The 27592-nt window shown below is 34.0% G+C and overlaps 16 protein-coding genes across 16 annotated transcripts; 8 read left to right on the plus strand and 8 right to left on the minus strand.

Moving 5' to 3' along the window:
* Window positions 1-289: 289 nt before the first annotated feature.
* Window positions 290-1335, plus strand: T551_02186 (uncharacterized protein; the record flags this gene model as incomplete). Its single annotated transcript, XM_018374449.1, has 5 exons — window positions 290-306; window positions 352-878; window positions 941-1059; window positions 1103-1268; window positions 1325-1335. The coding sequence occupies 5 exons, from the start codon at window positions 290-292 to the stop codon at window positions 1333-1335; spliced, it is 840 nt and encodes a 279-aa protein (XP_018229401.1).
* Window positions 1336-1890: 555 nt separating this feature from the next.
* On the minus strand, window positions 1891-3219 carry T551_02187 (uncharacterized protein; the record flags this gene model as incomplete). Its single annotated transcript, XM_018374450.1, has 10 exons — window positions 1891-1914; window positions 1962-2028; window positions 2112-2188; window positions 2236-2408; window positions 2455-2570; window positions 2614-2645; window positions 2687-2833; window positions 2878-2979; window positions 3045-3052; window positions 3096-3219. The coding sequence occupies 10 exons, from the start codon at window positions 3217-3219 to the stop codon at window positions 1891-1893; spliced, it is 870 nt and encodes a 289-aa protein (XP_018229402.1).
* Window positions 3220-3443: 224 nt separating this feature from the next.
* Window positions 3444-4215, plus strand: T551_02188 (uncharacterized protein; the record flags this gene model as incomplete). The annotated part of the gene is given in 7 exon segments (XM_018374451.1): window positions 3444-3467; window positions 3547-3570; window positions 3668-3685; window positions 3768-3801; window positions 3986-4031; window positions 4124-4183; window positions 4200-4215. The coding sequence occupies 7 exon segments, from the start codon at window positions 3444-3446 to the stop codon at window positions 4213-4215; spliced, it is 222 nt and encodes a 73-aa protein (XP_018229403.1).
* A 243-nt stretch (window positions 4216-4458) lies between these two features.
* On the plus strand, window positions 4459-6618 carry T551_02189 (U2 snRNP complex subunit CUS1; the record flags this gene model as incomplete). Its single annotated transcript, XM_018374452.1, has 9 exons — window positions 4459-4617; window positions 4694-4861; window positions 4910-5083; window positions 5130-5665; window positions 5708-5819; window positions 5861-6093; window positions 6140-6226; window positions 6277-6343; window positions 6385-6618. The coding sequence occupies 9 exons, from the start codon at window positions 4459-4461 to the stop codon at window positions 6616-6618; spliced, it is 1770 nt and encodes a 589-aa protein (XP_018229404.1).
* A 75-nt stretch (window positions 6619-6693) lies between these two features.
* T551_02190 (uncharacterized protein) lies at window positions 6694-7484 on the minus strand (the record flags this gene model as incomplete). Its single annotated transcript, XM_018374453.1, has 3 exons — window positions 6694-6839; window positions 6883-6991; window positions 7035-7484. The coding sequence occupies 3 exons, from the start codon at window positions 7482-7484 to the stop codon at window positions 6694-6696; spliced, it is 705 nt and encodes a 234-aa protein (XP_018229405.1).
* A 161-nt stretch (window positions 7485-7645) lies between these two features.
* On the minus strand, window positions 7646-10256 carry T551_02191 (NADH dehydrogenase (quinone), G subunit). Its single transcript, XM_018374454.1, has 8 exons — window positions 10034-10256; window positions 9745-9982; window positions 9556-9700; window positions 9419-9509; window positions 8432-9373; window positions 8034-8385; window positions 7796-7991; window positions 7646-7756 (listed from the first exon to the last, which is right to left on the minus strand). Exons 1-8 carry the CDS (start codon window positions 10187-10189, stop codon window positions 7687-7689), a joined length of 2190 nt encoding a protein of 729 aa, XP_018229406.1. The 5' UTR covers window positions 10190-10256; the 3' UTR covers window positions 7646-7686.
* A 302-nt stretch (window positions 10257-10558) lies between these two features.
* On the plus strand, window positions 10559-11070 carry T551_02192 (uncharacterized protein; the record flags this gene model as incomplete). Its single annotated transcript, XM_018374455.1, is given in 7 exon segments — window positions 10559-10569; window positions 10613-10632; window positions 10650-10696; window positions 10839-10856; window positions 10865-10897; window positions 10956-10981; window positions 11004-11070. Coding segments are annotated over 7 exon segments (222 nt in total).
* A 215-nt stretch (window positions 11071-11285) lies between these two features.
* T551_02193 (uncharacterized protein) lies at window positions 11286-13159 on the plus strand (the record flags this gene model as incomplete). The annotated part of the gene is made up of 5 exons (XM_018374456.1): window positions 11286-11456; window positions 11526-11942; window positions 11984-12495; window positions 12537-12732; window positions 12782-13159. 5 exons carry the CDS (start codon window positions 11286-11288, stop codon window positions 13157-13159), a joined length of 1674 nt encoding a protein of 557 aa, XP_018229408.1.
* Window positions 13160-13461: 302 nt separating this feature from the next.
* On the minus strand, window positions 13462-13893 carry T551_02194 (uncharacterized protein; the record flags this gene model as incomplete). Its single annotated transcript, XM_018374457.1, has 3 exons — window positions 13462-13500; window positions 13546-13566; window positions 13612-13893. 3 exons carry the CDS (start codon window positions 13891-13893, stop codon window positions 13462-13464), a joined length of 342 nt encoding a protein of 113 aa, XP_018229409.1.
* A 211-nt stretch (window positions 13894-14104) lies between these two features.
* On the minus strand, window positions 14105-15202 carry T551_02195 (adenylate kinase ADK1; the record flags this gene model as incomplete). The annotated part of the gene is made up of 6 exons (XM_018374458.1): window positions 14105-14262; window positions 14315-14406; window positions 14458-14643; window positions 14687-14841; window positions 14884-14936; window positions 15067-15202. The coding sequence occupies 6 exons, from the start codon at window positions 15200-15202 to the stop codon at window positions 14105-14107; spliced, it is 780 nt and encodes a 259-aa protein (XP_018229410.1).
* A 219-nt stretch (window positions 15203-15421) lies between these two features.
* T551_02196 (proteasome regulatory particle lid subunit RPN8) lies at window positions 15422-16664 on the plus strand (the record flags this gene model as incomplete). Its single annotated transcript, XM_018374459.1, has 6 exons — window positions 15422-15472; window positions 15535-15670; window positions 15721-15813; window positions 15861-16039; window positions 16082-16525; window positions 16569-16664. The coding sequence occupies 6 exons, from the start codon at window positions 15422-15424 to the stop codon at window positions 16662-16664; spliced, it is 999 nt and encodes a 332-aa protein (XP_018229411.1).
* A 395-nt stretch (window positions 16665-17059) lies between these two features.
* Window positions 17060-18237, minus strand: T551_02197 (ribonuclease HII; the record flags this gene model as incomplete). Its single annotated transcript, XM_018374460.1, has 5 exons — window positions 17060-17328; window positions 17372-17579; window positions 17620-17846; window positions 17890-18010; window positions 18070-18237. The coding sequence occupies 5 exons, from the start codon at window positions 18235-18237 to the stop codon at window positions 17060-17062; spliced, it is 993 nt and encodes a 330-aa protein (XP_018229412.1).
* Window positions 18238-18707: 470 nt separating this feature from the next.
* T551_02198 (uncharacterized protein) lies at window positions 18708-20615 on the plus strand (the record flags this gene model as incomplete). Its single annotated transcript, XM_018374461.1, has 5 exons — window positions 18708-18793; window positions 18864-19045; window positions 19091-20179; window positions 20224-20475; window positions 20518-20615. 5 exons carry the CDS (start codon window positions 18708-18710, stop codon window positions 20613-20615), a joined length of 1707 nt encoding a protein of 568 aa, XP_018229413.1.
* Window positions 20616-20675: 60 nt separating this feature from the next.
* On the minus strand, window positions 20676-21409 carry T551_02199 (uncharacterized protein; the record flags this gene model as incomplete). Its single annotated transcript, XM_018374462.1, has 2 exons — window positions 20676-21155; window positions 21197-21409. The coding sequence occupies 2 exons, from the start codon at window positions 21407-21409 to the stop codon at window positions 20676-20678; spliced, it is 693 nt and encodes a 230-aa protein (XP_018229414.1).
* Window positions 21410-21740: 331 nt separating this feature from the next.
* T551_02200 (tRNA (carboxymethyluridine(34)-5-O)-methyltransferase) lies at window positions 21741-23173 on the minus strand. The gene is made up of 3 exons (XM_018374463.1): window positions 22970-23173; window positions 22806-22930; window positions 21741-22245 (listed from the first exon to the last, which is right to left on the minus strand). The coding sequence occupies exons 1-3, from the start codon at window positions 23105-23107 to the stop codon at window positions 21807-21809; spliced, it is 702 nt and encodes a 233-aa protein (XP_018229415.1). The 5' UTR covers window positions 23108-23173; the 3' UTR covers window positions 21741-21806.
* A 1381-nt stretch (window positions 23174-24554) lies between these two features.
* On the plus strand, window positions 24555-25079 carry T551_02201 (uncharacterized protein; the record flags this gene model as incomplete). The annotated part of the gene is made up of 1 exon (XM_018374464.1): window positions 24555-25079. The coding sequence occupies one exon, from the start codon at window positions 24555-24557 to the stop codon at window positions 25077-25079; it is 525 nt and encodes a 174-aa protein (XP_018229416.1).
* Between the last annotated feature and the right edge of the window lie 2513 nt (window positions 25080-27592).

Below are 27592 nucleotides of genomic sequence, written 5' to 3' on the forward strand. Positions count from 1 at the left end.
TATTATATGTAATCTACGCATTTTGGTATTATAAACTGTATCATACACTGACACACATATTTGGGTTGTTTTTCTACTGATACACTTGATGAAAGATCAATCTATTTTTACATGAGAAAAATTGTTAAAAAAATATCAAAGAAACATTTATTTAGTTACATTTATAAGTTTTTTTATCTTTTAAAAACGTGTTAGATTATTATATAGGATACACTTTTTGAAAAAGCTATCTAGTTGCTATGGTAACATTTATATTTTTTCAAGATGACGTTATAAAGACTTGAAAAGTATGAGACAAAAATACAGGTAAGAAAGGTTATTTTGTATGAAAATATATATTGAACTGTTTAGAGATAGAGATCCTTCTACTGGAGATAAGTTTTTAAAAGAATCGTCTGATTCTTGGCGAGATTATACTTATCATCGAACAAATGACTATGATAGTCATTTGAATAAAAATACACATAATAGTGGTTATATTTCTTCAGATAAGTCTTTAAGGTCTCCTAGACATAATGGTGGTTCTCGGTCGTCGGCTTTTGGTAGAGATTCAAGTGAATATTTGGATAGACGCAAAGAATACTCAAAAACATCTTTTAAGGGCTCTAGTTCCAGGAATTTTGAGCATTTCAGATCATCAAGACATGATTTAGGTGCCTCTCCTAGAGAGAGGTCTTCACGTTTTACCTCAAGGTCACCATCTCCTCATTCAGAGAATCAGAAATTTCGGAATTCTTCGGATTCTCGGTATTATTCTTCATTGCCCCATTCATTTGCAGATTCGACATATAAAGCGTTAAAGGAGAAAACTTCTTATGGATCTTCAAATGCCTATAAAGGCGAGAGTTCATCCTATCGACAATTGTCTGTTGATTCAGGTAATTTATCAGTGCACGATTTGTCATTTGCGGGTTTTCGAGGTTTATAACTGTTTCTTTAGGAGAAAATTTTACTGGAAGTTCTCAACAATCACGGCTACATAAGATTCCTACGAATACGTATGCTTTGGAGATATCAGCTCGAATATTTACATCTCCTGTTGAAGAACAGGAAAAGGAGGTTTACAAGTGAAATAATAATTTTGATTTTTTAATTGTCTTAGTTTTTACGGTTGAATAGGGAATTGGCTCTTTTAGATGAGAAATCTAAAGGAGTTTTAAAGGAAAAGCGTTTGTCCATGTTTGAATGGCAAAAATTGGTTTATAAATCAGAAAGAGAGGCTAAAAATGTTGAACTTGCGGAGAAACAGTTAGAAGCAGTAGTGAATGGTTTGCTGTTTAGTTAATTATTTATTTTTAAAATTTATATTCTTTGTACATTTTAGAAGGTATGTGAATTGCGCTTCTACATGTTTATACAATTTCCGTGGATTATAATTAACTATATATCTGTTCATTTAATATCTTTGTTTATTATATAATATTTGTTTTATTATTTATACAAATGTTTAAGATTTTTTATTTATAAATGGGAAAAGAAGTTGGATATTTTATGATTTTATACGTTAATATTTTTCTTTTATTTATACAATTTTATATTACATTAATGAATTTTCATTGTTTAATAAATTATAAATACTTATTTTTGACTACTTAATACTTAACAATATTAAATTTTTGTATTTTTAATCTTAAAGTATTATAAGTAATAATAGACTCTACAAACAGGTATTTTATTATATATAAGACTAAGTTTTTATATTTTTGATGATTTTTAAGAAAAAATTGATATTTTTAATATTAATATACAAATGTAAAATTGTCATAAATTACATTAGCAATTATATGGTAGCAGTAGAACCATATTAGAAATTGATAAGCCGAAGATTCCATTTATATACTTTATATTATTACACAAATGATTAATGAATATTAATTGGTATTTAATTTTCTATTTTTTTATATATTGTTTAGCCTAGTAAGTAATTAGAACGAAAATAAAGCTTTTTGTTATCTATTAACCATATCACCAAGAGCAACCATACAAATTGTTTGCCAAACACTTAAACCTATTCTTGGAGTAACTCCTCTAGTTAAAAAGTTAGTAAGAAAAATATTAGTAAAAAAATATGCCTATAAAGTCCTTGGATTCCGTTTTCTTTGTAAACATACTTCAATGTTGAAATTATTCCTAATTTAGAAGGACGATTAGAATCTATCTTTGCTGATTGCATTTCTACTCGTATAACCTATGCATGATAAATATACACAGTGTACTAGATCTCTTAAAGAATACTTCAACAGGTTGATTCCAGCATGAAAGTCCTCCTGCAAGAAAACTAGCAAGAATTTTCTCTAATGCGGAAAGTTCTTCTGAAGGATTTTTATTTTTAAATACTTTAATTTGTGACTCAATAAGACGACTGAATCCAATACGACTTCCCCAATTTGTCATTTGACGAAGAGCAACTATTCATATTAGAATTTATATAAATACGATATCATTTTTTATAACCTGCATTAGCTCCTTTATTAATACCACGAATACCTTCTTTACGATATTTATCCATAAATATTTCATACGTACTTGGTATTTTAACTCCTTTACTTGCTTTTTTTGTCCGTGTTATTCTAATTTTTATAAAAAAATGTGTATGAAATCATTAATACTTACTCAACAGTTTTCATAAAAGTACAGAAACCAACCTATTTTCATAAGAATATAATATACAAATTATGGTTGATACAGTAACATATGCTTGTGCAATGCCACCACCCATTCCTCCAATAATGCCTGAAATAAAAGGGCTCGCACCCATAGTTTGTGCATAATATTCTACCATAGTTGCAGTGAATAGTAAAACTCCTCCTTTGGTCGACGCTTCAATCCATGCCTAATAATCATCAATCCCAAGTATTAAACATGTAAAATAATAACCCATGGAATTAAACCTTGATAAAATCCTAAAATACGTCCTCTGCTCCATATTTTTCTGATACTTGTACCAATAGAATCTTCTCTATTTGCTGCCATATGCGTCTAGGCGTATTTATAAGATTTCTTCTAGGAATGTGGTTTTTTTTGTTTGAAGCAAAATATCCTACCTTAATTACTGTAGATAAATGAGATAAAATAATGCTAAAAATAGGAAGAACCCTCAAAAGGCTGCCCAAGAGTTGATACTTCAAACATGTTTAGAACTGCTCCAAGAATTATATTTAAAAATGAAACTGGTTTTCTAGTATATTCTTTTTTTTCTTCAATATTTATGATCTTCATTTTTTAGAAAAGAAAAAAACATGCTTTTTTTCGGGAAAAAATATTATATTAATGTTCTTGTGTTTGTTTTTTGTTTAAAATACGTGTTTTTGTTTGTTTTTGCTCTCTAATTTCCTCGGGATAATTAAGTAAATGAGTAATAGCTTTATGTCATGAGCTCCGTACGTTTTAATGAAAAAAGTTAAAAACGGGAGATAAACAAGAGTTGATAAATATATCTGAAAATGATGAATTTTCCTTCTAGAAATGTGTGTTAATTAAAAATTATTATAACTTTGTATATTTTTATTTTTTATTGCTTTATCTAAAATATTATTAATTGATAAGATTCTTTTAAATGTTAAAAATCTTGTTTTTTGATTGAATTTAGTAATCTATGCTTTTGCATATTATTTTATACATTATTTAATTATTAGATTTAAGATATTTTTTGTAGAATATAATTTAGCAATATTTTGTTTCAGTAGTATAATAAAAAATAATTTCTCTTAGAGTATATGATGATTTTTTTTATTATTAAATTTTATGGGTTATATTTATTTTATAAGGAATTAATGAGTATTATATTATTTACTATTATTGGTTAATGTTGTAAAAGATTTAATTTAAAATATATGAAAATTGATCTCTTAAATAGAATATTTATATTTTGTGTATCTATTCTTTGCAAAAGTCATTAATAATATTTTTAGAATTAAAAATAAATAAATTATATCATTTTTTTTTATATAAAATTTTATAATATTTTTTTTCTATATATATAAAGGAAAAAAAGAGAGATTAAAATATTTTGAAGAATTTTTGTTTCAATTGTTTTTTAATTTTTTAAACTATAGCAAGTTCAATTACAAAAAATGATAATATATAAGTAAAGAACATTTAAGTTATATTTTTTTATCCTTAGAAATACGTATTTGGATGAATATATAGCTTTTTTAAATGAAAAACTTGAAATTGAATTTATGTTTACAAAATTTTAGTGATAAATCAGACTAAATGTTAGCATTAGAATAAAAAACAGAAAAATATAAAAATAAAAAAGCATATATATTTTACTCATAAAAACAAAGATATTATTTGTAAATTGCTTTTAAATAAAAGCTGTTTTCAATTCAGTTACGACCATAAAAGATATCGATACGTTGTTAAAAAATTGAATTACATAAAAATTGGAAATAGGTCAAAAAAGTTTGTTTAAATGCAGTAGAGCTGTGATATTTTTATAGGAGAAGGTTTAGGATGTTAACTGTTGAAAATCCGGTTTCAAATGGTCTTGTAATTCAAGAAAATGGAAAAAATCAATTTAAAACAAAAGCACAGATTCGACGAGAGAAGAAATTACGTAAAAAAGAAAGAAAAAAGAATGAATCAGATGTATTAGATAATGGTTTAAATAATGTGCGTCTCCTTTTTTGATTTTATTATTTTTATATGTTTAAATATATGAAAATATAGATGCTTATATTTTTATTAGATTGTGATTGATAAATCTTTAGATTTACAAAAAGAATCCTATAAACGTCACAAAGACGAAAGGAAAAATGATGATGATTCTATTGTTGATTCATTTACATTAGATGAGAATGATCCTATGTATATTACGTTTAAAAATGTTTTTGATAAGTTTAATGCTTCTTATAAAGTATGTGGATATCTATTGTAAATATAGGGAAATTTTATTGTGTTTTAGGAAGATCAAGATGATGTAAATATGGATAAAGGAGAAATTTTTTATTCGGATGATAATATTTCTGAAGAAGAGGAAGAAACACCTAAAAAACTTAGTCGAAAAAAAGCTCGAAGACAAAATAGACTGAGTGTAGCAGAGTTAAAGCAACTTGTTAAAAATCCAGAAGTTGTAGAGGTATATTTTCTTAACAAATATGTTTTTTATTAACAAAGATATTTAGTGGTTTGATGTATCTGCTCAAGATCCTAAGCTTCTTGCCCATCTTAAAGCATATAGAAATACAATTCCTGTTCCAGGGCATTGGACACAAAAGCGTGATTATTTAGCATCCAAAAGAGGTATCGAGAAACCTCCATTTGAGCTTCCTGATTTTATCCGTGCTACGGGTATTATGGAAATGAGGGATTCTGTAAGGGAAAAGGAAGACAATCAAACTCTTAGACAGAAGATGCGTGCTAGAGTGCAACCAAGGATGGGGAAACTTGATATTGATTATCAAAAATTATATAATGCATTTTTTAGATTTCAGACTAAACCACCTATGACAGAATATGGTGAAGTTTATTATGAGGGAAAAGAATTTGAAACAAATCTTAAAGAAAAAAGACCTGGTGACCTTTCTGAAGAACTTAAAGAAGCCTTAAATATTCCTCCAGGTGCTCCACCTCCATGGTTAATTAATATGCAGCGTTTTGGACCACCACCCAGTTATCCTGCGCTAAAAATACCTGGTCTTAATGCACCAATTCCTTCTGGGTATCTTTTATTGCCTTTTTTTTTCTTTTTAATGTTATTTAGTGCACAATTTGGATTTCATCCTGGAGGCTGGGGAAAACCTCCTGTTGACGAATTTAATAGGCCATTATATGGTGATGTATTTGGCATAGTGCATCCTCAACCACCTCCTGATGTAAGATTTTTTGCAATATATTGTAATTCTAAATATTTTAGTCTGGTGAACCTGTTGAAAAACAATTATGGGGACAACTTGAAGATATAGAAGATGAATCAGAAGAAGAAGATGAAGAATATAGAGAAGATGAAGGCAAAGATTTTGATTTGACTAATCAAGAACTGCTTGATGGTATTGAAACGTCTTCGGGTGTAGAAACACCATCTGGAATGGTATCATCTGTTCCTAGTGGTATAGAAACTCCAGAATATATTGAATTGAGGAAGCAAAGGTATTTAAGGTTTAATTAATGATATAATGGTACTAATAATGTTCAGAGTTTCTGATGTTGAGGCTGATTCTGGAAAAACATTTTATCAGCCTATTGCAGAACAACAATCACGGATAAAAGGATTCATGGGAAGGTAAGCAAAACTAAATGTGTATTAATAAGTTTTATTTTAACTTTTATTAGTGAGTATATTTATGATTTATCTGATGTAAATAAACTTCCTGTTCTTGATGCTCCAGAACCACGCAAGGTTGTATATATGTTTTTTTTTCATATATTAATTGTATAAAGAAGAAAAATGGTGTAGATGTTTCTCTTGATCCATCACTTTTGGAAAACGAAAATCGTTCTTTAGCTGAACAACAACTTAGAGAAAAATATGAAGAAGCGCAAAGGATACAGCGTATAGATCCTAAAGGTTGGAATGAAGATTTGTCAGAAATGGTTGCAGAACAGGCGGCTAAGCAAAATGCAAAACGACAAAGAAAGGCAAATGAACAAAAGAAAGAAAAGTTTAATTTTTAGTTATGTTTTTATAATTTAGAGAAAATGAACCCATATACGCATCATGTACATTCTTTAAAATAAATGTTTTCAAGACTAGTTTGTTTTATTGTTTAGTTTTGAAGTTTTAAACTTTTTATTAGAAAGTCGTAATGTCATTTCAGTGTCTTGAGTTTTGCCAGGAAGGTTATCCTTTTTTTGTTGTGAATGCATTCTTTGGTATTCTGTTAATTGTTCTGCATCTTTAAATTAATTAGTAAATATTTCATCTGATTAATAAAATACCTAGCATAGTCATCAATTTTGGAAAAATGAACAATGAAATCATTGTTACAATAATAATTTGAACCATAGGGTTTTTAAAAAGTGATAAAATCTTTAGAGATTCTCGTTTCTGTATATTTTTAAAATTTGTTTTAGATGTTAGATATACTTACAGGATCATAAGATTCTATGCCTGTAGGACTAAGTTGTATTGGATACGGCATTCTTGGACCAAAGTCATCCCATGCATGGCCTTTGTATATTTGGTATATCTGAATTAATGTAGGAAGTTGGGTTTCCTGATCTTTGGTAGATACATTCAATCCCTTTGCTAGTACATCCTCAATAGAAAAAATATCAACCCTTAATGGATCAAAACGATGAGTGAAGCTTAGAACTTCTAATAAATAAGAGCCTTTTTCAACATTTTCAATACAAAAATGCCCTTTTGATGTTGGACGTGTTTTTTTTAGGATATTTGCTGCTGATAATAAAATAACTGTGGAAGGAGATAATTCTTTTGTTGAAGAAAGGAATTTATTTGGAAGAATAGAACCTTTTAAATCTATTGAAGATACCAAACTTATAAATATTGAAAAAGTATATAAGATTTGGAAGATCATGTTATATCGGTATTACAAGCAAAAAGGTTTAAAATGTAAAAAATACAAACATGCAAAGTAGACATGTTGTTAATTAAAAATATACATGCAGAGGTGGATAGAGGAAATAGAATTAATTACTAATGATTTGATGTTTTTGTAATATCAAAAAATTCTGTGAATAATTAATTAGATAAAAAAAAGCAGTAAAGATACCAATACATTAATGAAATATTTTATCTTGTGATTCTTTTTTTGAAAAATGAGCTGAACATTTTGCCATTGTTTTTGAACTAAAATTATGAAATTTAGAAAAAAAAGAGAAAACTTACTTTCGTGAAATGACATCTGTTAGATAAAAATCAGTGATTGGATTCATAAGTGTATGACCGATTGCTTGTGATTCTTCGTTATGATCTTGTATCTGAACTTTCATACCAAGATCTGACATGGAACATGATTCGATAACATTATAACGAGTTAAAGAGGGCGCAATTTGATTCATTCTGTTACGTAAACCATGAATATCTTAAAAAGTATAAGCATAATCATAAATTCTAAAAAGTATACCATCATATGGAAGGGTTACACCAAGATATTCGGATAATGCTCTAATTATTTTCCAATTTTCGCGAGCAACACCAGGTGAATTTATTGCTGCTTGTGTAATTTGCGTTCTTCCCTCAAGATTAACATAAGTCCCAGATTGTTCTGTATATGCACAACTAGGCAAAATCACGTCTGCATATTGTGCTCCAAGATCCCCGTGATGTCCTTGATATACAACAAATGAATCTTCTGGAATGTCTTTAGCAGCAAATTCATCTGCGCCAAGAAGATAGATGAACTTTGGTCTAACAGATACTGTTTTAGGAGATGATGTAACAAATCCAATATCATATGCTGCATTTCTAGATGCAACCTTAATATAATTTAGATTACAATATAAAATGAAATTATTTTCATACTCTTTGCAAGACATTGTATCCATTCCATTCTGACGTTAAAAAAATGTTTTTGTTTTTATTAATAAACTTTCCAATAGTTTCATAGATAAATTTAGCATCGGGTTGTTCTGCTACTGCACTTCCAATAATAATCATAGGTTTTTTGCATCCCTTTAATTTTTTTCCAATATTTCCATTTAATGCATCTTTTAGAGCAATGGCATTATCCCCAATATATTCATAATGATAAGTAGTTAATGGGTTTTCTCCAACCATAGCAATTTCAATATTATTAGAACGAAGCCATGATTTTCTGATTCTAGAGTTGAGAACTGCTGCTTCGTGACGAGGATTTGTTCCCACAAGTAGAATAAAATCAGCTTTTTCAACTCCTCGTATAGTAGAATTGAATAAATAATTTGTTCTAATATCGATTCCATGTGGAAGAGGTTCATTTCCTTTAGGCTGATCGAGAGCAAGATTTTCAGATCCTAAACGATTCGTTAAGTCTTTTAAGCAAACTAATGACTCAGCATCAGCTAAGTGACCAGAAATTGCTTTAAATTCATCGCCTATAGGCGAAATACGTTTATAGGCTGATGAAATTTCACATAATGCCTGATCCCATGTTGCAGGAATATATTTATCGTTTTTACGAATAAGAGGAATTTCTAAACGCTGAATTTTTAATCCATCATTTGCAAACCGTGTTTTATCATTGATCCATTCTTCATTAACATCATTATTAAGTCTTGGTAAAATTCGCATAACTTCCAATCCACGACTGTTCACAGAAATAGAAGACCCAACAGCATCATGTATGTCAATTGAGTCTGTTCGTTTTAATTCCCATGGACGTGCACGAAAAGCATAGGGTTTTGATGTAAGTGCACCTACTGGACATAAATCAATAATATTTCCAGACATTTCAGAATTAAGATGAGTCTGGAGATATGTTCCAATCTAAATAAATTAATCAGAATAATTTAAATAGTAAGAAATACATACTTGCATATCATTACCTCGACCAGTGGTACCTAGCTCTGCAGCACCGGCAAGTTCGTTTGCAAAACGAACACAGCGAGTACAATGGATACATCTAAAAGTAATTAATACTTAGCATATGATATTATCTACGGTTGAACCTTGTCATTGTAGTTTTTATAAGAGGACCAAGATCTTTGTCTTCAACAGCACGTTTTCCTACATGTTCATAAAACCGTCCTCGATCTGATCCATAGCGCATAGATTGGTCCTGAAGATCACATTCTCCACCTTGGTCACAAATAGCTTATATTTTTAGCATGATTAACTAAACCTTTTTGATATCTTACGACAGTCCAAAGGATGATTTGCAAGTAAAAATTCCATAACACCTTCACGTGCTTTATGAACCATTTGTGAGTTAGTTCTGATTTTCATGCCTGGCATTACCGGCATTGCACAACTAGCAACAGGTTTGGGTGCTTTTTCTACTTCTACTAAACACATACGACAATTACCAGCAATTTGTAAGCGCTCATGATAACAAAATCGAGGTATTTGAATTCCTGCTTTTTCACATGCTTGAATCTATTTTATTTATTATTTTATATAAAAGATTTAATATATTTATGTACATACCAGTACAGATCCTTGTTCAATCATGATTGGTTTCCCGTCAATCTCAATTTCTACTTCCATTTTTGAAATCTGAGTCGTAGAAAATGCACGTTTTGCAAAAGATGCAAACACTTCATTCCATACACGCACACGCCAGCTTCTTATAATAGAAAACATGTGTATATTCAAAATATTAAAATTAATATGCTATTTTTTGTTTAAAATTTATGTTTTATATAAAAATGTCAAAAAAAGATCACTTCTTATACTATACTCATGAAAAATATATAATAAAGTTTTGTAATCACCTGTTTAAGTAAATCGTATAACACTGACAGTTTTCCAAATAATTTGCTGTATAGATTGTTTTAAAACAATAGTATTCGAAAAATAAACTATGTAGACGTATTTCTTATCTATAAGGCTTCTGAAAACTGTGTTTTAACTTAATGCAAGTCCCATATAACCTTTATTTTCTATATATACACGAAGTTAATTAATAATTTTTTAAAACAAGGTTCAAACCAAATAAACAATTACTAGTTTATGAAATACTTGTAAAAAATGTACCTAATATTTGAAATTACTAATATTTTTAAGTTTTTGTATGATTTTTTCAGGTTTTTATAATTTCAAGAAGATTTTCTTTGCTTGTCTTTTATGTCGTCTAAGACTGTTGCCACAGTAACACATTGTAGATCATAGCAACTGTTGTTATAATAACTGTCTTTAAACGTCAGTTATTTTGAACGACTAAAAAATTAAAATAAAAAAGGTTTTTAAAAAGAAAAATAGGGAAATATTAGAATATATTTATTTTATAAAGTTCTTAAAGAACAAAAAAGTTTTCAGTGTGAAAATTTAAAAAAACTGGGTGTTAAAACGGTTATTTTTAAGTTAAAACTCACTGTTTAAAGTTATTTAAATTTTCGGGAAATAATAGTACTCTTATTTAAGTGTCTTAAGAAAGTATTTTTGTTCTATTTTCTAGAACATTTGTTTTTATATACTTTCATTATTGTGAATTGGAAATTCTTCCTAGGATTAAACGGTTCTAAAGATTTTATTATATTTAAACACTTTTTTTGATATATATTAAGAAGTTTCTATTTTCCAAAAGAAATATAATTCCTTAAAAGGTGATAATTTTTTACTATATAGCGATAAGCATTGGATCATTTTTTATAACAATTAGAATCTTAAATAGTGAAACGCTTGTACAGTATCTATTTTGATTTTTGTTTAAGTCAATAGTATTTATTTTATCTCAAAAATGCCACTTGCTCAAGAAGAACTTGAGGAGATTAAACAGGATTATCTTGATTCACTACAAGATTTAACTATTAACTCCAGACCGTTGATTCGAGACCTTACTATGATCGCACAAGAGACACTTTATGCTGCACAGTATATTGTAAAAGCAATTGAAGAGCATATAAATCGGGTAAGTTCTTTATTATGTTGTTGTCTTAGAATAAATAATGTTCAAATTAAATTACTAATGGAATTATAGGCACCGCCTCCCCACAAATTGCATGCTCTTTATCTTTTAGATTCTATATGTAAAAACGTAGGAAGTCCATATACTATTTATTTTGGTCATAACCTTTCGAAAATATTTATTAATACATATACTCTCATGGAACCTCATTTGCGTATGAAAATGGAAGAATTATTGCAAACATGGAAACAACCAGTTCCTGGGACAAATTCTCTTACACCAGTGTTCTCTCAAGAAATTACTCGCAAAATTGATGGTCTTTTAAATAAAATCCGACAGTTGCGTCAACATCATGATCAACGTAAATTACTTGCTCCTAAATCTATAATATTGCCTTCTTTATTACCACAAAATGTTACCGATCATTCTTCTGGGGTAATAAGTTTTGGAAATATTTCTAACAATGCAAGTTATATGGGAAATCATCATGTAAATTTTGTGCTGTTTTTTTCTTTATGATTAATATTTAGTCATTGCAGGCTTTAGTTCCTATAATACCGAATGTCACTGTGAATTCTCTTTTGGTTGATATTTCTTCCCTTTTAACCGCTGCTCAAAAACGTGTTCTTTTAAACCCAAATGATGAAATATCTTTAAAGCAGATTCCTGCACTTATAAAATTACAATCGATACTTCAGGTTTCAACATTGCCTCCCAATCAATTATCTGCTATTAAAGAGCAATTATCAGCATTATCATTGCAACAACAACAAAATACATCTCAAGCACCTCATTATTACCCGTTTCAAATTCCATATATTAATTCATCTGTAAACATACCGTCAAATATGCAATCTACAGACACTGAGACTTTGTTGGCTTCTTTAAGGAGTGCTGGTTTGCTTACGAATGATTCTACGAATTCGACTAATGATGCAAAATCTTATATTTCTATCGATCCTAGTACTCTTTCACTATCTTCTTTTGCAATACTAAATAGTAGCTTGAACAATATTGAGCTTAAATCGTCGTCCCTTGCAAAGTATGCTTCTTAATTATTATTATTTTAACTAAATTCTAAAGACATCGCCCCGAGCTCATTGTTTTGTTATATGAATGCATGAGTTTGCAATGTCGTACATGTGCTAAAAGATTTGAAGATACAGATGATGGTAGGAAAAGAAGAGATGCACATCTTGATTGGCATTTTCGTATTAATAATAGACTGAGAGAGATTTCATTACGAGGTCAAAGCAGATGTTGGTATTTTGATGAAGAAGTAAAATAATATTATAAAAGTAATATATTAGGTTATTAATATTGGATAGGAATGGATTAAATATACATATCAGGATGTTTCTTCGATAACTCCAGAATCCTTGGAAAACAATTCAGAAAAACCTAAAAAAGAAAATGAATTTAATCCGGATGAGTCATATGTTCTTGTGCCCACAGACCCTAATGTGTTAAATGAACCATGTCCAATATGTAAAGAAAAGTTTGTGAGTGTATGGAATGAAGATGTAGAAGAATGGGTATGGAAAAATGCGATTTCTATAGAAAACGTTGTATATCATGCACTCTGCTTATCTGAAGCAAGCGTAGCCAGTCAATCGCTTTTAAGGGAAAATCCATTAGAATCAACTGTTGAAAATGAAAAATCAGCAAATACTGTACTGGGAAAAAGAAAGACAATAGGTGAATAAAAAAATCATATATTTAGCATATTGTTTTGGGCATAACATCTGTTCCACTGATATAATGATTGTAATATTGCATTAAGTAATATCTCTCATATAATAAAGGGGATGTTATAATACATTGAACATCTTTAACTGTACAATAAGATGGAATGCCGAATTAGAAATAGATATAAAAACACTAACATTTTCTAACTGTTGGTGATGTCAAAGTATTTTAGTGTGAAAGATGACGCATTATAAATTCGAATAAAGGGGGAGGGAACAAGGCAGATACGATAAAGTGTGGTATGATAGAAAACCCACAGCTATTCACTATCTTCTTCCTCATAGTCGTCATCCGAGTCCTTTAAATAGTATTAGCATGTGTTAAATATTCTCAATGAGTCAACTTCTTCTGTTTCTTGTGTATCCTGTCAATAATTAATATGCTTTTTTAGAAAAAAAACTTGACTTACAACATCATTTTCAGAATAACTTTCTTCTTCTTCGGAACCACTTGTTTCCCTATTCTGTTCCTCTTTTTTATGTTTTTTTGGTGGACGATCTGAATATTCACTTGAATCATCTGAACTTTGATTTTCATCCAAAACTTTTGCTGATTGCTCTGAATCCTTTGGTCTTCCTGTTTGGCGTTTTGATGTCACGTCTCTGGTTGCTTCTGTTTCAGACAGAAGTGGTGAATTATTCGTATCATCTACTTTTTCACTTGTTGATAAACTGACAGTTTTGCCTGGCATTTTTGTATGAAATAAGTCAGTGGTCGAGCGTCTTCCGTTGAATAGGAGATGAAAAAATAAATAAAAGAAATATACAAAAGAAAAGTGTTTATATGGATAGTATAAATAGTGAATGTAACAATTTATCTTTATTTTTTTCTTTTTTTGAAAAAAAGATAATTTTGATATCAATGAAAAAAATATTTTTCATTTGAAAATAAATAATAAAAATTCAATGAATTGAGACTCCTTCTTTTTTACATGAATGTGTGAATATGTTTAACATTGATTGCCAGACTTTGGAGGGGCTTTGTGCTGCATCCAAGCCCGACCAAATACCATGAGATTTATAATAACTGATAACGGGAGATGTTTGTTCATGGTAAGTTTCTACATAGAAAAATTAGTATGTAGCAAAAGAAAAGTGTTGTAAAAATGTAACTTAGTCTACTTTTGAGTGTTTCAATATTATCATCTGATCTTTGAATCAATGGTTCACCTGTCACATCATCTTTCATCGGTTCTTTTGGCGGTCTAGTACACATTAGTAAACCTTTTAAGCTAAAAAATCCTAAATATTTGTACTGAAACTCTCTATGATATGTTCGACCACTTGCTAGATGAACTAATCGACCAGTCACCCTATGAACAAGCAGTTCATCATCAATTTGAAATTCAAGGACATGGTCGATTCTTTTTCCATTTTTCTCAAGCATAGCATCCAACTTTTTTGCTTGAAGAATGGTGCGTGGAAATCCATCAAGGATAAATCTGTCACCAATTAAAATTACAATTAGATAGCGTTTAGTCACACCCGTTTTTACACTCCTCATTTTCTTCCAATTCATTTTTGATCATGCCAACCATAATATCATCATTTACAAGCTCGCCTCTCTCCATAATCGACTTGGCCTCTTTGCCTAACACTGTTTTTCGAGCAACATGTGAACGAAGCATATCACCTGTTGCCTAAATGGCTTAATAGACTTATAAATACTCCCTAGGCCCTACCAAATGGCAAATACAAAATTCTTTCTTGATTTTAGGTGCCTGTGTTCCTTTGCCTATTTTTTATCAGTTTTACATTATTTGGCATTGTTTTTGTGGTTTTAGTGTGATAAAACGGCTATATGTCCTCTAAACTACATATACTACTTGTTCCACACTAATTGAATTGTTTTTAATTTGATCTACCTGAACCTGGAGGCCCAATGAGAATCATTCGAAGTTCTTGAGATTGTTTCTCTTTTTTTTTTGAATCTTGGAAGTAATTCTGAAATGATGAAAAATTAGACTGAATTTTTTTTAATTCTCTTTGAATAATTTCCATGTTATCTAATAAAATACTATAAAAAAGACTATAAAGATGATTTTTTAACTTTTCAAAGTTGTATTCTGTTTGATGCTATCGAGACATGGTTTCTATGGTTACTGTAGTCATGGAAATATATCTGCTTGGCACACTAGATATTTTTAAGATCGACATAAAAAACTGTAAGCATAGAAAGCTGCTGATTTTGGGGCTTTAACGAGCAGAATTTTGTGAATTATGCCTGCAAAAACGCCTTCAGAGACTCTTTCATGGATGACTACTCAAGTTGTATGAAATCCAGTGAAAAGGGGGTAGAATTTGAGAGAAAAAGGATTGATCAGTATATATAGATTATTCATCCTCTTGTTTTGCTTTCTGTAGTCGATGCGTTTAATAGAGTTGCACTTAATACTTCAAAACGTGTGGTAGGTGTTCTTTTAGGTCAAAAAAATGGTAAAATTGTAAATGTTGCCAATAGTTTTGTGGGTAAGTATTATATATTGTCAGAGACATAAAAGCGTCTGAAAATGCGCAAGTTCCCTTTGAAGAGGATGAGAAAGATCCACAGGTATGGTTTTTGGACCACAATTATATGGAATCTATGAATGAGATGTTTAAAAAGATTAATGGTATGTTTTATAATAATTTTGGTTATTTTATTTTTGAGATGAACTAGTTCGAGAAAAAATGATTGGGTGGTATCATACAGGACCTAAGCTAAGATCTTCTGATATTGAAATTAATGAACTTTTTAAAAAATATATTCCTGATCCTTTATTGGTGATTATTAACGTGAAGCCACGAACACTTGGTATTCCTACTGATGCATACTTTGTAATAGAGGAGATTAGGGATGTAGGTTTTTTTTGAGTTTTTTATTGTTTTTTACTTTTTTAGGATGACACAATGACATCAAAGACTTTTGTTCATGTTTCATCGAGTATTGAAGCAGAAGAAGTTGAAGAAATTTGTGTAGAGCATCTTCTTAGAGACATCAAGAATGCGGCTGTAGGCACGCTTTCTACTCGTATTACAAATCAGCTTCATTCTCTTCGTGGATTGAGTCAACGATTAAGTGAGATTTCTCAATATCTTGGTAAAGTTCTTGATAAAAAGCTTCCTGTCAATCATATGATTCTTGAAATCATGCAGGACATTTTTAATTTAGTTCCAAATCTTTCTTCGTTTTTTCCCGATACAAAAATATCTTCTATTCAAGGGAATAACGAAAAATATGATCCTAATAATGATTTGACTAAAGCGTTTCGTGTAAAAACAAATGATCAATTAATGTGCATCTACTTAAGTAGTATTATACGATGTGTGATGTCATTACATGATGTAATATTTTATTATTTTTATGGAGTTAACTAAATATGTTTAGCTTATCGATAATAAGATTCAGAATAAAGAAAGGAGTAATGATGAGACAGATGATACTTTGGATGATAAGATTAATGAAAAGAATAAGGGGCAATAGGAGGAAAAATAATTAACGGATAATAATGAATAATATAAATAGTTAATATATTGTATAAATATTTAGGATTGATTGAAACATGAAATATTGTTTAAAAACTCAAATGTCATAAATATTAGAAAAATGATGAGAGTTATATAGCATGTTATATATTTTTGTCATGAAAAGTATGTCGATTATCCTTTAAGTTCATTTATATCCTTTAATTCCCTTAAATAGTCTATATGTTTATCGAAAAGAGGACTTAGAGAAATATATATAACAGATATTTAGGATTTAAATGAGTTAAACCTTTTTTAAATACTTTGTGTTATTTGTTGAATTTATTTAATAGTTATTATATTTTTGATTGGGATATTTGGATAAATAATTAAAAAAATGTTAACTAGAAATGACTAAAAATCATGTTCGATATTTTGGCCATACCAAGATAAATTGATGCCTTCTTGTGTGGTTTTAGAGGTTTTAGAATAGCTTTGAATATCTCGCATGCTACTCTTTTCGTTTTTTTTATACCATTCAACATGAACTTTTGAATTATCCTTTTTCTGTGCATCTTTTTCCAAAAGATCTTTAGCTGTTTGCCAGGAGTAGCGCACGATTTCATATGGCCACCCAAAAATCGGATCCATTGAGTATTTCAGCCATTTGCATGTTATTGGATCTATATCTATTAATCCAATGAAATCTGTGTAACGGATTGCTACCTGATGGATATCCGCTTCCCCAGGATTCTCCATGAATAGCTGCTTTAGAAAGTGCATTATCCCTCGAAACTTTTGCACAAATGCTTGCTGTACTCACGATTGGATAGATTGAATCAGCTTTTTCCGTAACTATTACATTAGTTTGTGGAAATAGCTGTTGAAGTTTAATTTGATAAGAAGATGATGGGCCTACTGTATCAACATAGACCTTTTGAATCAGAATAAGTAACCCAATAATGTAAAATTACTTCTTTAATACCAGGATTACGCTTGAAAACTTCAAATAAAAGTTGAATTGTTGTGTCGTGTGCTTGTGCATTCAGATTATATGATCCATCAGGACGTAGCATTCCTTGAGATATTTCACGGGCAGAAACTATACATATAGACCATCCTACATTTTTTTTCAGTTCATTATGTGTACAAAGCATTTGCATTAATTGTTTTCGTTGCTCTGGTGTTAAAGTTTTTGAATCTGATATTGTTTTAGCTTTTTTAGTAAAAAAGACACAAGTTACCCGAGAATCCGTATTCTTTTAATATATTTGCATAATTCTGAGGACAATAAGCAACACTATACACCATTGGCCCTATTTTTAGTCTTTTATTAGTGATATTTAATATGCTCTTGAAGTGTACCTAGAACCTAGTTAAAATAAGCAATTAGAGTTATTTTGCATTAAAAAAGAAATACTAACTGGTCCTCGTCCTGCTTCATCTATTCCTGCAATCCAGGTGTCTGATTTACAGAGTTTTTCTTTTGAATGAATAATTTTTTTTATCGGTTCATATAAGTCATTATTTAGATCTGGAAAAACAGTTTTTTCATTTTCTTTTTTAAATGAACTATTTTTCTTCCAATTCATTTGTATTAATATATAAAAAAGCTTTGCTCAAATGTTTTTTAACTGGTTTTATTTAAAGATTAATTTATGATATTGAGATCGTTGTTAGGGCAATGGTTGTCCATGGTGACGTACACGTTTGCGTGTCGAGTGATTATAACAGCAACAAAAAAAGTGAATATTGAAATGTAAGTAACTCTGCCAAGATTCTGATATCTGAAGTATATAAATAGATATATTTAGTTCTTCCAGTGTTTTCAGTGGTCTACGTTTTTGAATCCGTTTAAAATACTGTTTTTTGAAAGACATTGCTAAATTGTAAGCAAGGAATACGTGTGAAGAAGATATCTTGTTTTTTTTTTTGCAGTATAAGGGTTTAGAGTTGTTTATTATATTAGGGAACAGTTCTTTAGACGTTTAGTGTTTTTTCTTGTGTTTTGAGGACCATTATAGATTATAGTTTCAATACTGATAAAGAATATTAAAACACAATGATTTGGCAGTCTGCATCGATGCGGCAGACTGGTTCTGCTACGCGTCCTAATGGCCAATTTATGGAAATTGGTATTGTTGGGAGGTATATTATATTGAACCGAGTTGACAATGTCTTCTCGGGAAAAGTGGTTGGTTTATACTGATTTTCTTAGAAAAACAGGTTTAAAGATTAATGAAGATATTCAACGGGATTCTTTTGGGATGGAAGATATAGATGCATTTTTTTCTCAAGTTACTCCACCATTATTGAATGAAATGGCTGTTTCTGCGCAAGAAGTGTTTTATAAGAATGATCAAACGATTTCATTAGAACAGAGTATGGATGTTGCTAACAGTATAATTCTTATTTGGGGCATATAACATGGATTGACATGTCCAGGTCCGTCCCGTGACGTATCAGATGTCATTGCTTCACGAAAACCGTTGAATGCATGGCCAGGATCTAAACTTCCAGATGCATTGACAAATCAGCGGATCTATAAAGGAGAATCACCATGGATCAGCCGGTCTCCTGTTAAAACGAATTTGAAGTCGCCAGCTCTTCGTGTTCCTTCGACACAGAAACGGGAATGTCTAATATCGCCTAGACAATTGGATTGGTCAGATGGTGTGGCTCGGCGACTTGATTTTTCTGCTACTGCTGAGGTAGAAGATGAGCCTGTAGAGACTTATAAGCCTGTTACTCAAGCCCATATGAGTACTAAACGGGGTCTACTAGTGCAGCAGAAAACAAGACAAAAAACGTTTAGTCTTATGAACAATTCAGAAAGTAGTGAGGCTGATTTACAAGATAATGTTGAAAATGGCGGTTACGAAAATATACAAGATTGGAATGAATCATTTAAACATGATACAGAAGAGTCTATAGAGAAAGACTTTAATGATAAAATGGTTAGCAAACCCAGGAAAGAGTCCCCTGTTAAGAAAAGATTGACAAACACTGATGGTTCTCGTAAAAAACAAAAGGCATCCCGTCCATTACTAAAATCGAAAAAAGTTGTATCGAAATATTCACCTGAAAAACATTCATTTTCATCTCATTCTTCAGCAGAATCATCAGATGTTTCTTCAAAAATAATTACAAAAACTAAGATGGTCAAAAAGCATTCTAAACATTCTGATTCTTCGGAAGATTCTCCACCAACTGCTCTTTCTCCTCGTGTAAATGCTACAAGACGATCTTTACGGACAAAAGTTGCTCCGTTAGCTTACTGGAGAAATGAAAGGATTGTATATGAGCTTGGTGAGCGAAGAAAATCGGGTCCTGCCATGCCGAAAATTAAAGAAATTATTCGTATTGATCCTATAAGTATACCAAGTAGGTCTAAAGGGACTGGTCGAGTGAAAAATACTAGTTTCAAGAAGAAAATGGCTAAACATGAGAGTACCAGTGATGAAGAATGGGAAGAAAAGGTGGATGTTGAATGCGAAGTAATTAATTGGCATGACAAAAAGCCTATTATTAAACGTAAGTTTTTTTCGGTAAATATTAGTATTTAATATTGAGTTTAGGAATTGCATATCCTGCATCTTCATATGCACCGAGAGATGTTGCAAATGCAATCATTAAGTTTCAAAAGACGTTTGACGAGGCTCCTTTCTTTGCAACGGGTGTGATGGACTTACCAAGAGGCGGTGAAAAGACAACAAAACCTTCTAAACATAATGTTATGACTTTTGTTATTCTTGAAGGTGCAGTAGAAGCTACTGTGCATCAGACTTCGTTCCGATTAAAAAGAGGTTCTCATTTTATTGTACCTAGAGGTATCCATTTGAGTACTGTTTTTTCGTTTATAATATATTTAGGCAATTATTATTCTATACGAAATATTGCAAATAAAGTGTCAAGGTTATTTTTTACACAGGCAACTGATACATTAGAAAACGAAGAGCTGCGTGTTTAGCATTGTCTGTTTAATGGCTTATTTCTTATTTTTATGTACATATGGATTTTGGATGTCAGTTTATATTTCCTCTTCTGAATCCGCATTCATAAGTGGAGAAGGTGGGCACATTTCAATTCGATCGGGATGGAGAAATGATCCACAGTTTTCATTAGCGGAGAAATAGCGAACACCTTGGAATGATCCATCATTTTTGCCAATAGGTGCGTCATATTCGACACCAATCCAGATACCCTCAGGCAATCCTTTGACATGACCAATAAACCGGACCCAGCCATTACGTATTTGGTCTGTGCTTTTGATAATACATTTTTCACCAATACAGATACCTTTTTCATGTATCTTTTGTAAGGCTCGGTTTGTTCTAAAAAAAGCTGATTTGTCATTCATTTTTTCAAAATGTGTTTCTCGCCACTTAGTAAATGTATTAGGTCGTGCTGCGTATGCTTCATTACTTAGTTTGAAATGTTCTGTATCTTCAGACGGGCTGTTCACTTCATTCGATTTGTTAACCGTTGTCTCCTCTCTAATATCCGATACCTAGAGTTTTAACGACCGCTTGTAATATGATTAGAACATACATAAAGACTTGTATTTTGAATTATCCCAAGTGCATTAAGTGTAATGGTTGTATCTGTCACTTCTGTATCATCAGATAAGGTCAATCGTTGTGCTTCCATAGGAATCCCTGTAATTAGTTCAAGCCGTTCTTTTAGGTGTGCTACTGTCCAGTTCGGTTCAACATATCGTTCAACACTCCGTTCTGGTGAGATAATCTGCACCAACACTCCCATCTGCTGTATTTTTTATAAATTATTATTCTTGCTCTTGTCGATGCTGCTTGGGTGTTCCGATAAATAATAATATAAAGAATATACAGTCTTTGTCGACCCGTTTGTGCACTATTTTAAATGTATCTATAGTGATTCCTCAAATATTTTATTTAATCTGACTTTCTATGATATTTACTAATATTCAAAATACTGCCGTAATTCTGTTTGCTCATTCTCAATTATAATTTTTGCATTAAGTATTCCTGCCTGTCAGTGTAATTTTAGCTCTTATTTTCTCAAACTGAGATTGAAAATTTATACACAAAAATTCTATTTTCACCTATAATTGTTTATTTTAGGTATTTCTGCTTCTTTTCTGTTAATTCTACTATATTTTCTTTTTATTTTTTTTTAACCCTCAAAATTTCCCCATTTGTGCCCACCAATTATCACGCTCGAAACCGCTAGCAATAACCGTGCCGCCGGCTGTACGAATACATCTTTCAAGTTCTCCACTTCGAAATAAATGATAATACCGTTCTTTATGTTCTGATGAACCTTTTCCTTCGTTTCTTTTCCATGGTACAAAGATGTCTTGTTTGTCATTTGCATCCCATCCTCGGCGAGAATCTGCTTGTTCCAGCGCCCATACAACTATATACGCACTTCCTCCTGGCCGAAGTACTTCTAATAATGCACGTAATGCTGCAATTCGCCGTGTTTCCGTTGAAAAGTGGTGAATCACTGCAATTGACAAGCAAAAATCAAATATCGGTCTCATTGGCACTGACAACCCGTCGCCAACGAGCACGTCTGTGTTCGACGCACTAACCGTCCGACGCACTAGCGCCTCGCATCTGCTTACGTAAGTCATCCACTAGTGTCGACTTGCAACCCTGGCAACTGCAACCACGGCAACCAATTCTGAGTCACTGTAGCTCTGTGTATATATATATATAACACAAGACACAGTATAGACAAAAATATACCTAATGGTATTGTTAGACATTGTTATGCTTAGTTTTTGAGTCAAACCATTACTAGAATGTCAGATCAGGGTTATACCTGTGTTAGGACTGGGCTGGTGTGCTGGATCATCAGCATAGTATCTAGCAGCAACAGCACCTCAGACATTCTATGCTAATATGGAGCCATTGAGGCCAGTATAAGCCGTTCTGTGGCTCTGTACATAGTCCAGACAGCTAACGCTTAAACTGCTGCTTTACGCTGTTCTAAGTCCTTGATCTGTTTGTAATGGCTCAAAGGCGCTTCTCAGTGCTGACTTGTCTGTATTTAACTGCAGCTTTTCAGTCAGCTATGGTCCAGACTGTTTGCCATTCAGTCAGGGTTAGGTCTGGGCCATTGTGTAGTGTAGGGCCAGGTTATTGCGTCAGGGTTAAGGCAGAGTGCGTGTTACCTGTCGAGGCCAATAAGAATGATGTCTGAGCGTACAGAGAGATGGCGGCCATTGCCACAGCCAATATCAAGCCCAAGTGCACCTTTTGGCTGCTTCATAAGAAAATTCACAACGGAAGGCCACGGCTGTCTCTGTTAATATTGTACTGCTGTGGACAAACTTACCTTCCGGCGTGTTGCTGAGAAACCCGGTGCAATTGCCTGATAAACGTCGTGAACATGCTTCTGTTCGTGCTGTATGGCCTCATGCTGCCCAGCATACTCTGTATATTGTGTATCGGATGTGTTCTGTGGATCGCTCATCAATCTGACACTGACTGCTCTGCTCGGTCGACTGCGTGGGCTGAGTATATGTCACGTGAATGTCACGTGGTTCCATTCCAAAAAAAGCACACAGCCGGGAACCGTGAAAAAGTGTTTCAAGAGAGTTTCTGCGTGGAATTGCACCAGAAGACGTTATTGCGGAAGAAACTGTAGCAGAAATCGTATCTCAGGGCCCATCAAAGGCACACAGACAGTAGAGCTGCTGATTGCAGGTTTTTCCACGGGTTTTGCTGCTGTAAATCCTGTTGCTGCAAATCTGGCGCCACAGGTTTTGTTGCCGAATTCTGGGCCCCATGGACCGTTCTCTGGACCTTTCTGGCCTCTGCAGCCTTAGTGCTTTGCTCATGAATCCTGTCCGCTTTGGCCCACGCTTTCTCGAGTCTCCTGCCGACTGGGCTCCTCTCTATACTCCTCTTAACTCAGATCCGCTCTCTGACGCCTCTCCTCGCCTGTCTACGTTATCTCCACGCTCTGAACCCTCTCTTCCACCCATTCCCCTCCCAAAGACTCCTTCTACTGTTCTTTTTTCTCCCGACCGTCTTCTACTTGACTGGACTAGTGTTCGTCCGCCTCCGCCCGGCCTAATTAATATCGGCAATTCGTGTTATCTTAATGCTGTTCTTCAGGCTCTTTCACATATTCCTCCACTTGTGCAGTATCTTCTTACCGGTCATCATTCACTCAATTGTTTGCCCTCTTTTTTGTTTTTTTACATTATATATTAATTCCTATAGGCCGCCTCGATAACTGCGTCTTCTGCAAGCTTGAGCACCATGTCGTCCAGTGTTACCCCGGCAACGCACCTCGTTTTGTGGCTCCTTTCAAGCCTCTGCACATTGTGAGTGCTCTTAGATGGATCTCGAGCCGCTTCCAGCCCTATCGCCAGGAAGATGCACACGAGTTTCTCCGCTGCTTGCTTGGAGAAATGCAGCGCTCCTGCATCCGCCCCTACAGGTACCTGCCTCTGCAGCTGTTGCTGTGTAAGGGTTGCTATGGCAACCAAAGGATGCCACTGCACTGCTGCTGCGGCTCCTGCAGTACTGACACCTGCAGCAACCTCGATTTTGCGAGCCAGGAAACCTCGGTCATCTACTGTATCTTTGGCGGCTACCTCTGCCAGCAGGTCACGTGCCTTCGATGTGGTCACGTGTCCTCCACCTATCCTGTCTATCTCGATCTTTCTCTCGATCTCGCTGCCTCTCTCGACGATGCACTTGCTGCCTATGTCTGTGCCGAGAGACTTGCTGGCCCCAACCGCTACCGCTGCGAGATCTGTGCTGTTCTTGTCGATTCTCACAAACAGTCGACCATCTACACTGCTCCTCCTGTTCTCACCCTCCATCTCAAGCGCTTTACCTGTGCTCCCAGGCCTGCAAAGCTCTCTCGCCATGTGCGCTATCCCGAGATACTCGATCTTTCTCCGTACATGTCTCCACACGCGCCTCCGGATGCGCGTCGCGCTACGCGTCGCGCTAATGGCCAACGAAACACGCCTTCCGCATCCGTCCACGCTAGCTCTTCGGACACTCTCTCGGCTGAAAGGGCGCCCAAAAAGTCACGTGCCTCACGTCGACTGCCGTCTCGCTCTCGCAGCCGCTCCCCTATGAGATCACGTGACTTTACCAGTGTGTCACGTGACTCTGATATATCGACGAGAGTGAGTGTGTTCGGGACACGCTCTCACGTGACAGAAAAGACGGGACACGCCTCTGCGCCTTCAGAGCGCCCTTACAGTGTTGTGGTGAGCTACCCTGCGGTTGGCGGCCACCGTCTGATGTTGCAGCGCACGTGCCCCGTGCAGTACCGCCTGGCTGCCGTTGTTGTCCATGCAGGCAGTGATACACGTTCTGGCCACTACTATGCTTTCTGTAGGGCAAGCAATGGCACATGGTCACGCTTCAATGACGACTTTGTCTCGCACTGTTTCTGTCTGGCTTTGCTGACTTTGTAGGTCTCGACTGTCGGTCTGCAGACTGTGCTTGCTCAGCAGGCCTATCTCCTGATGTATGTACGGACACCCTCTTCTTAGACGGGACACACCACGTGGTGTGATGCACTGTTTCTGCCGTTATAAGTTGTGGCGTATGGCCAGCAGGATTGCCTTGCATGCTTTATGCATGCTTTAGAGTGTATTTGGAGTGCATATACTTTATATTGTATGTACTGTATATTGTATATAGTATACACTGCATACACCGCACTGCATAGGTATAAGCTGAGCGCAGGTGGGACTTGGGCGGGCAGTCGCCATGGCGACGTAGGCACGCACAGACTGCTGCCCACGTGGTGTATCACAACACAGTATAGTGCATGCCACACAGCAGACCCTGCCGCCGCCCTGCCTCCGCCGTGCTGCACATTGCAGTAGCCCGTGCACATGCACATGCACATACAACACAATGTACAACATATAACATACAATGTACAGCATATATGTACAGCATATAGCATATAATGTATAACATAATGTATAACAGTGTATAGCAGTGTATAGCAGTGTACAGTATACAGCAGGGTATGCTTTGCATGCACAGGGTACTCGTTGCTGCGCTGCTCTATGCGGTGTGTGCCGCCAATTTGTGTCTGGCCACAGCTATAACGTGTATGCACACGCGGCATGCACACGCGGAAGGTGTGTCCACAGGTGTATGTACGGCTAAATGCATATACAGGTACAGTGCACAGTGTATGCTATACAGTATATGTATGCACTGTGCACTGCACTATATGCACTATATGTACTGTGTATACTATATACTGATACACACTATACACTATATACCACGCTATACCATATACTACAGATATACACTATAACCATACACTATATATACACTATATGTGCTATAACTATATAGACTATACACACCATATATACTATATACCACTATATATACACATCATACACTATACTCTATGCACACTATGACTATACACAGCATACACTATACTATATGTGCTACATACACTATACACTGCAGACTATATATACTATCTATGCTACACGTTATGTGTGCTACACACGTTATGTGTGTTATGTATGCTATATACATTGTATACGCTATGTTATATATGCTATGCATGCAGTATGCTTTGTATGCTCTGTACATGTATATTCGCAATATATGCACAGTGTACCCGCAACGCTGCAGCATATGCGCCGTACAGTGTAGCAATGTATGCACTGTAACGTGCAGTGTGTATAGCATATATATAGTATGTATAGCATAGACAGTATATAGTGTGTACAATATGTATAGTGCATGGCATGTGCAGTGTATATGTATAGTGTAGTGTGCATAATAACGTACAGGTGCATACATACAGTGCATATATACACAGCGCACAGCGTTGGTACACAAGTGTACAAGTTGTACAAGTGCATATGGCTGCTGTGTGTATGTGCATATATATGCGTGTGTATATGTGTATATACGTGTGTATATGTGTACATGTGTATGTCAGTGTATATATGTATGTGCATATATGCGTGTGTATATGTGTGTATATGTATATATATGCGTGTATATACGTGTGTATATACGTATGTATATCTGTACATATGTATATGTGCAGTGCATATGTCAGTCTGCGTTGCATATGATGCATACGGTGCACTGTATATGTATAGTGTGCGCTATATTTGCTGTATACACATTTTACACGGTGTACACAGTACATGCACTATGTGCACTGTACATACTGACACCCATACCGTTTGCCTGTGCAGTGTGTGCATACACCCGCTATATACACGCGCATACACATATATAGACATATACACTCATATATTACACTCATATACAGATACACGCGTATATGCACACTGCACTATATGCACTATGCACTCTATGCACTGCACTGTATGCACTGTAACGATATGCATTACATGCACTATAACTATATACATACTGCATACGGTACACCGTATATGCTATATACACTTATACGTGCTGTACCACCATACACACCATACACTGCACTGCACGCACTGCACACCGCATATACACAGCCATATGCACTTGTACACTGTACGCCCCCGTGCACACTCACTGTGCATACACTGCACACTATATACACTATACATACTATACATACTATATACGCTATATATGCTATATATACTATATATACTATCTATGTTGTCTATGCTGTCTATGCTGTCTATGCTGTCTAGCAGTATACACTATACACACTGCATGTTGTCTGCCATACTGCCATATACACTATGTACACTTTCACTATGTACACTTTCTGCTGTGCGCACACCCCATGCTATGCACGCCATGCTGTGCAACTACAATCATATGTCGCATACATCGCATGCGCCACATGCAGTTGCAGCGTGCCGCATGCTGCAGCTATTTGTGCTGCTGGGCTGGTATGCTGGTGCGTGGCTGTTGGGGCGTTGGGGGGTGTGTTGGGTGGCGAGCCCTAAGCCCGAGCTAGGGTTGGGCAACGGGT

Source organism: Pneumocystis jirovecii, assembly GCF_001477535.1.
Source record: "Pneumocystis jirovecii RU7 chromosome Unknown supercont1.9, whole genome shotgun sequence".
In the NCBI taxonomy this organism is placed as follows: Eukaryota; Fungi; Ascomycota; class Pneumocystomycetes; order Pneumocystales; family Pneumocystaceae; genus Pneumocystis; species Pneumocystis jirovecii.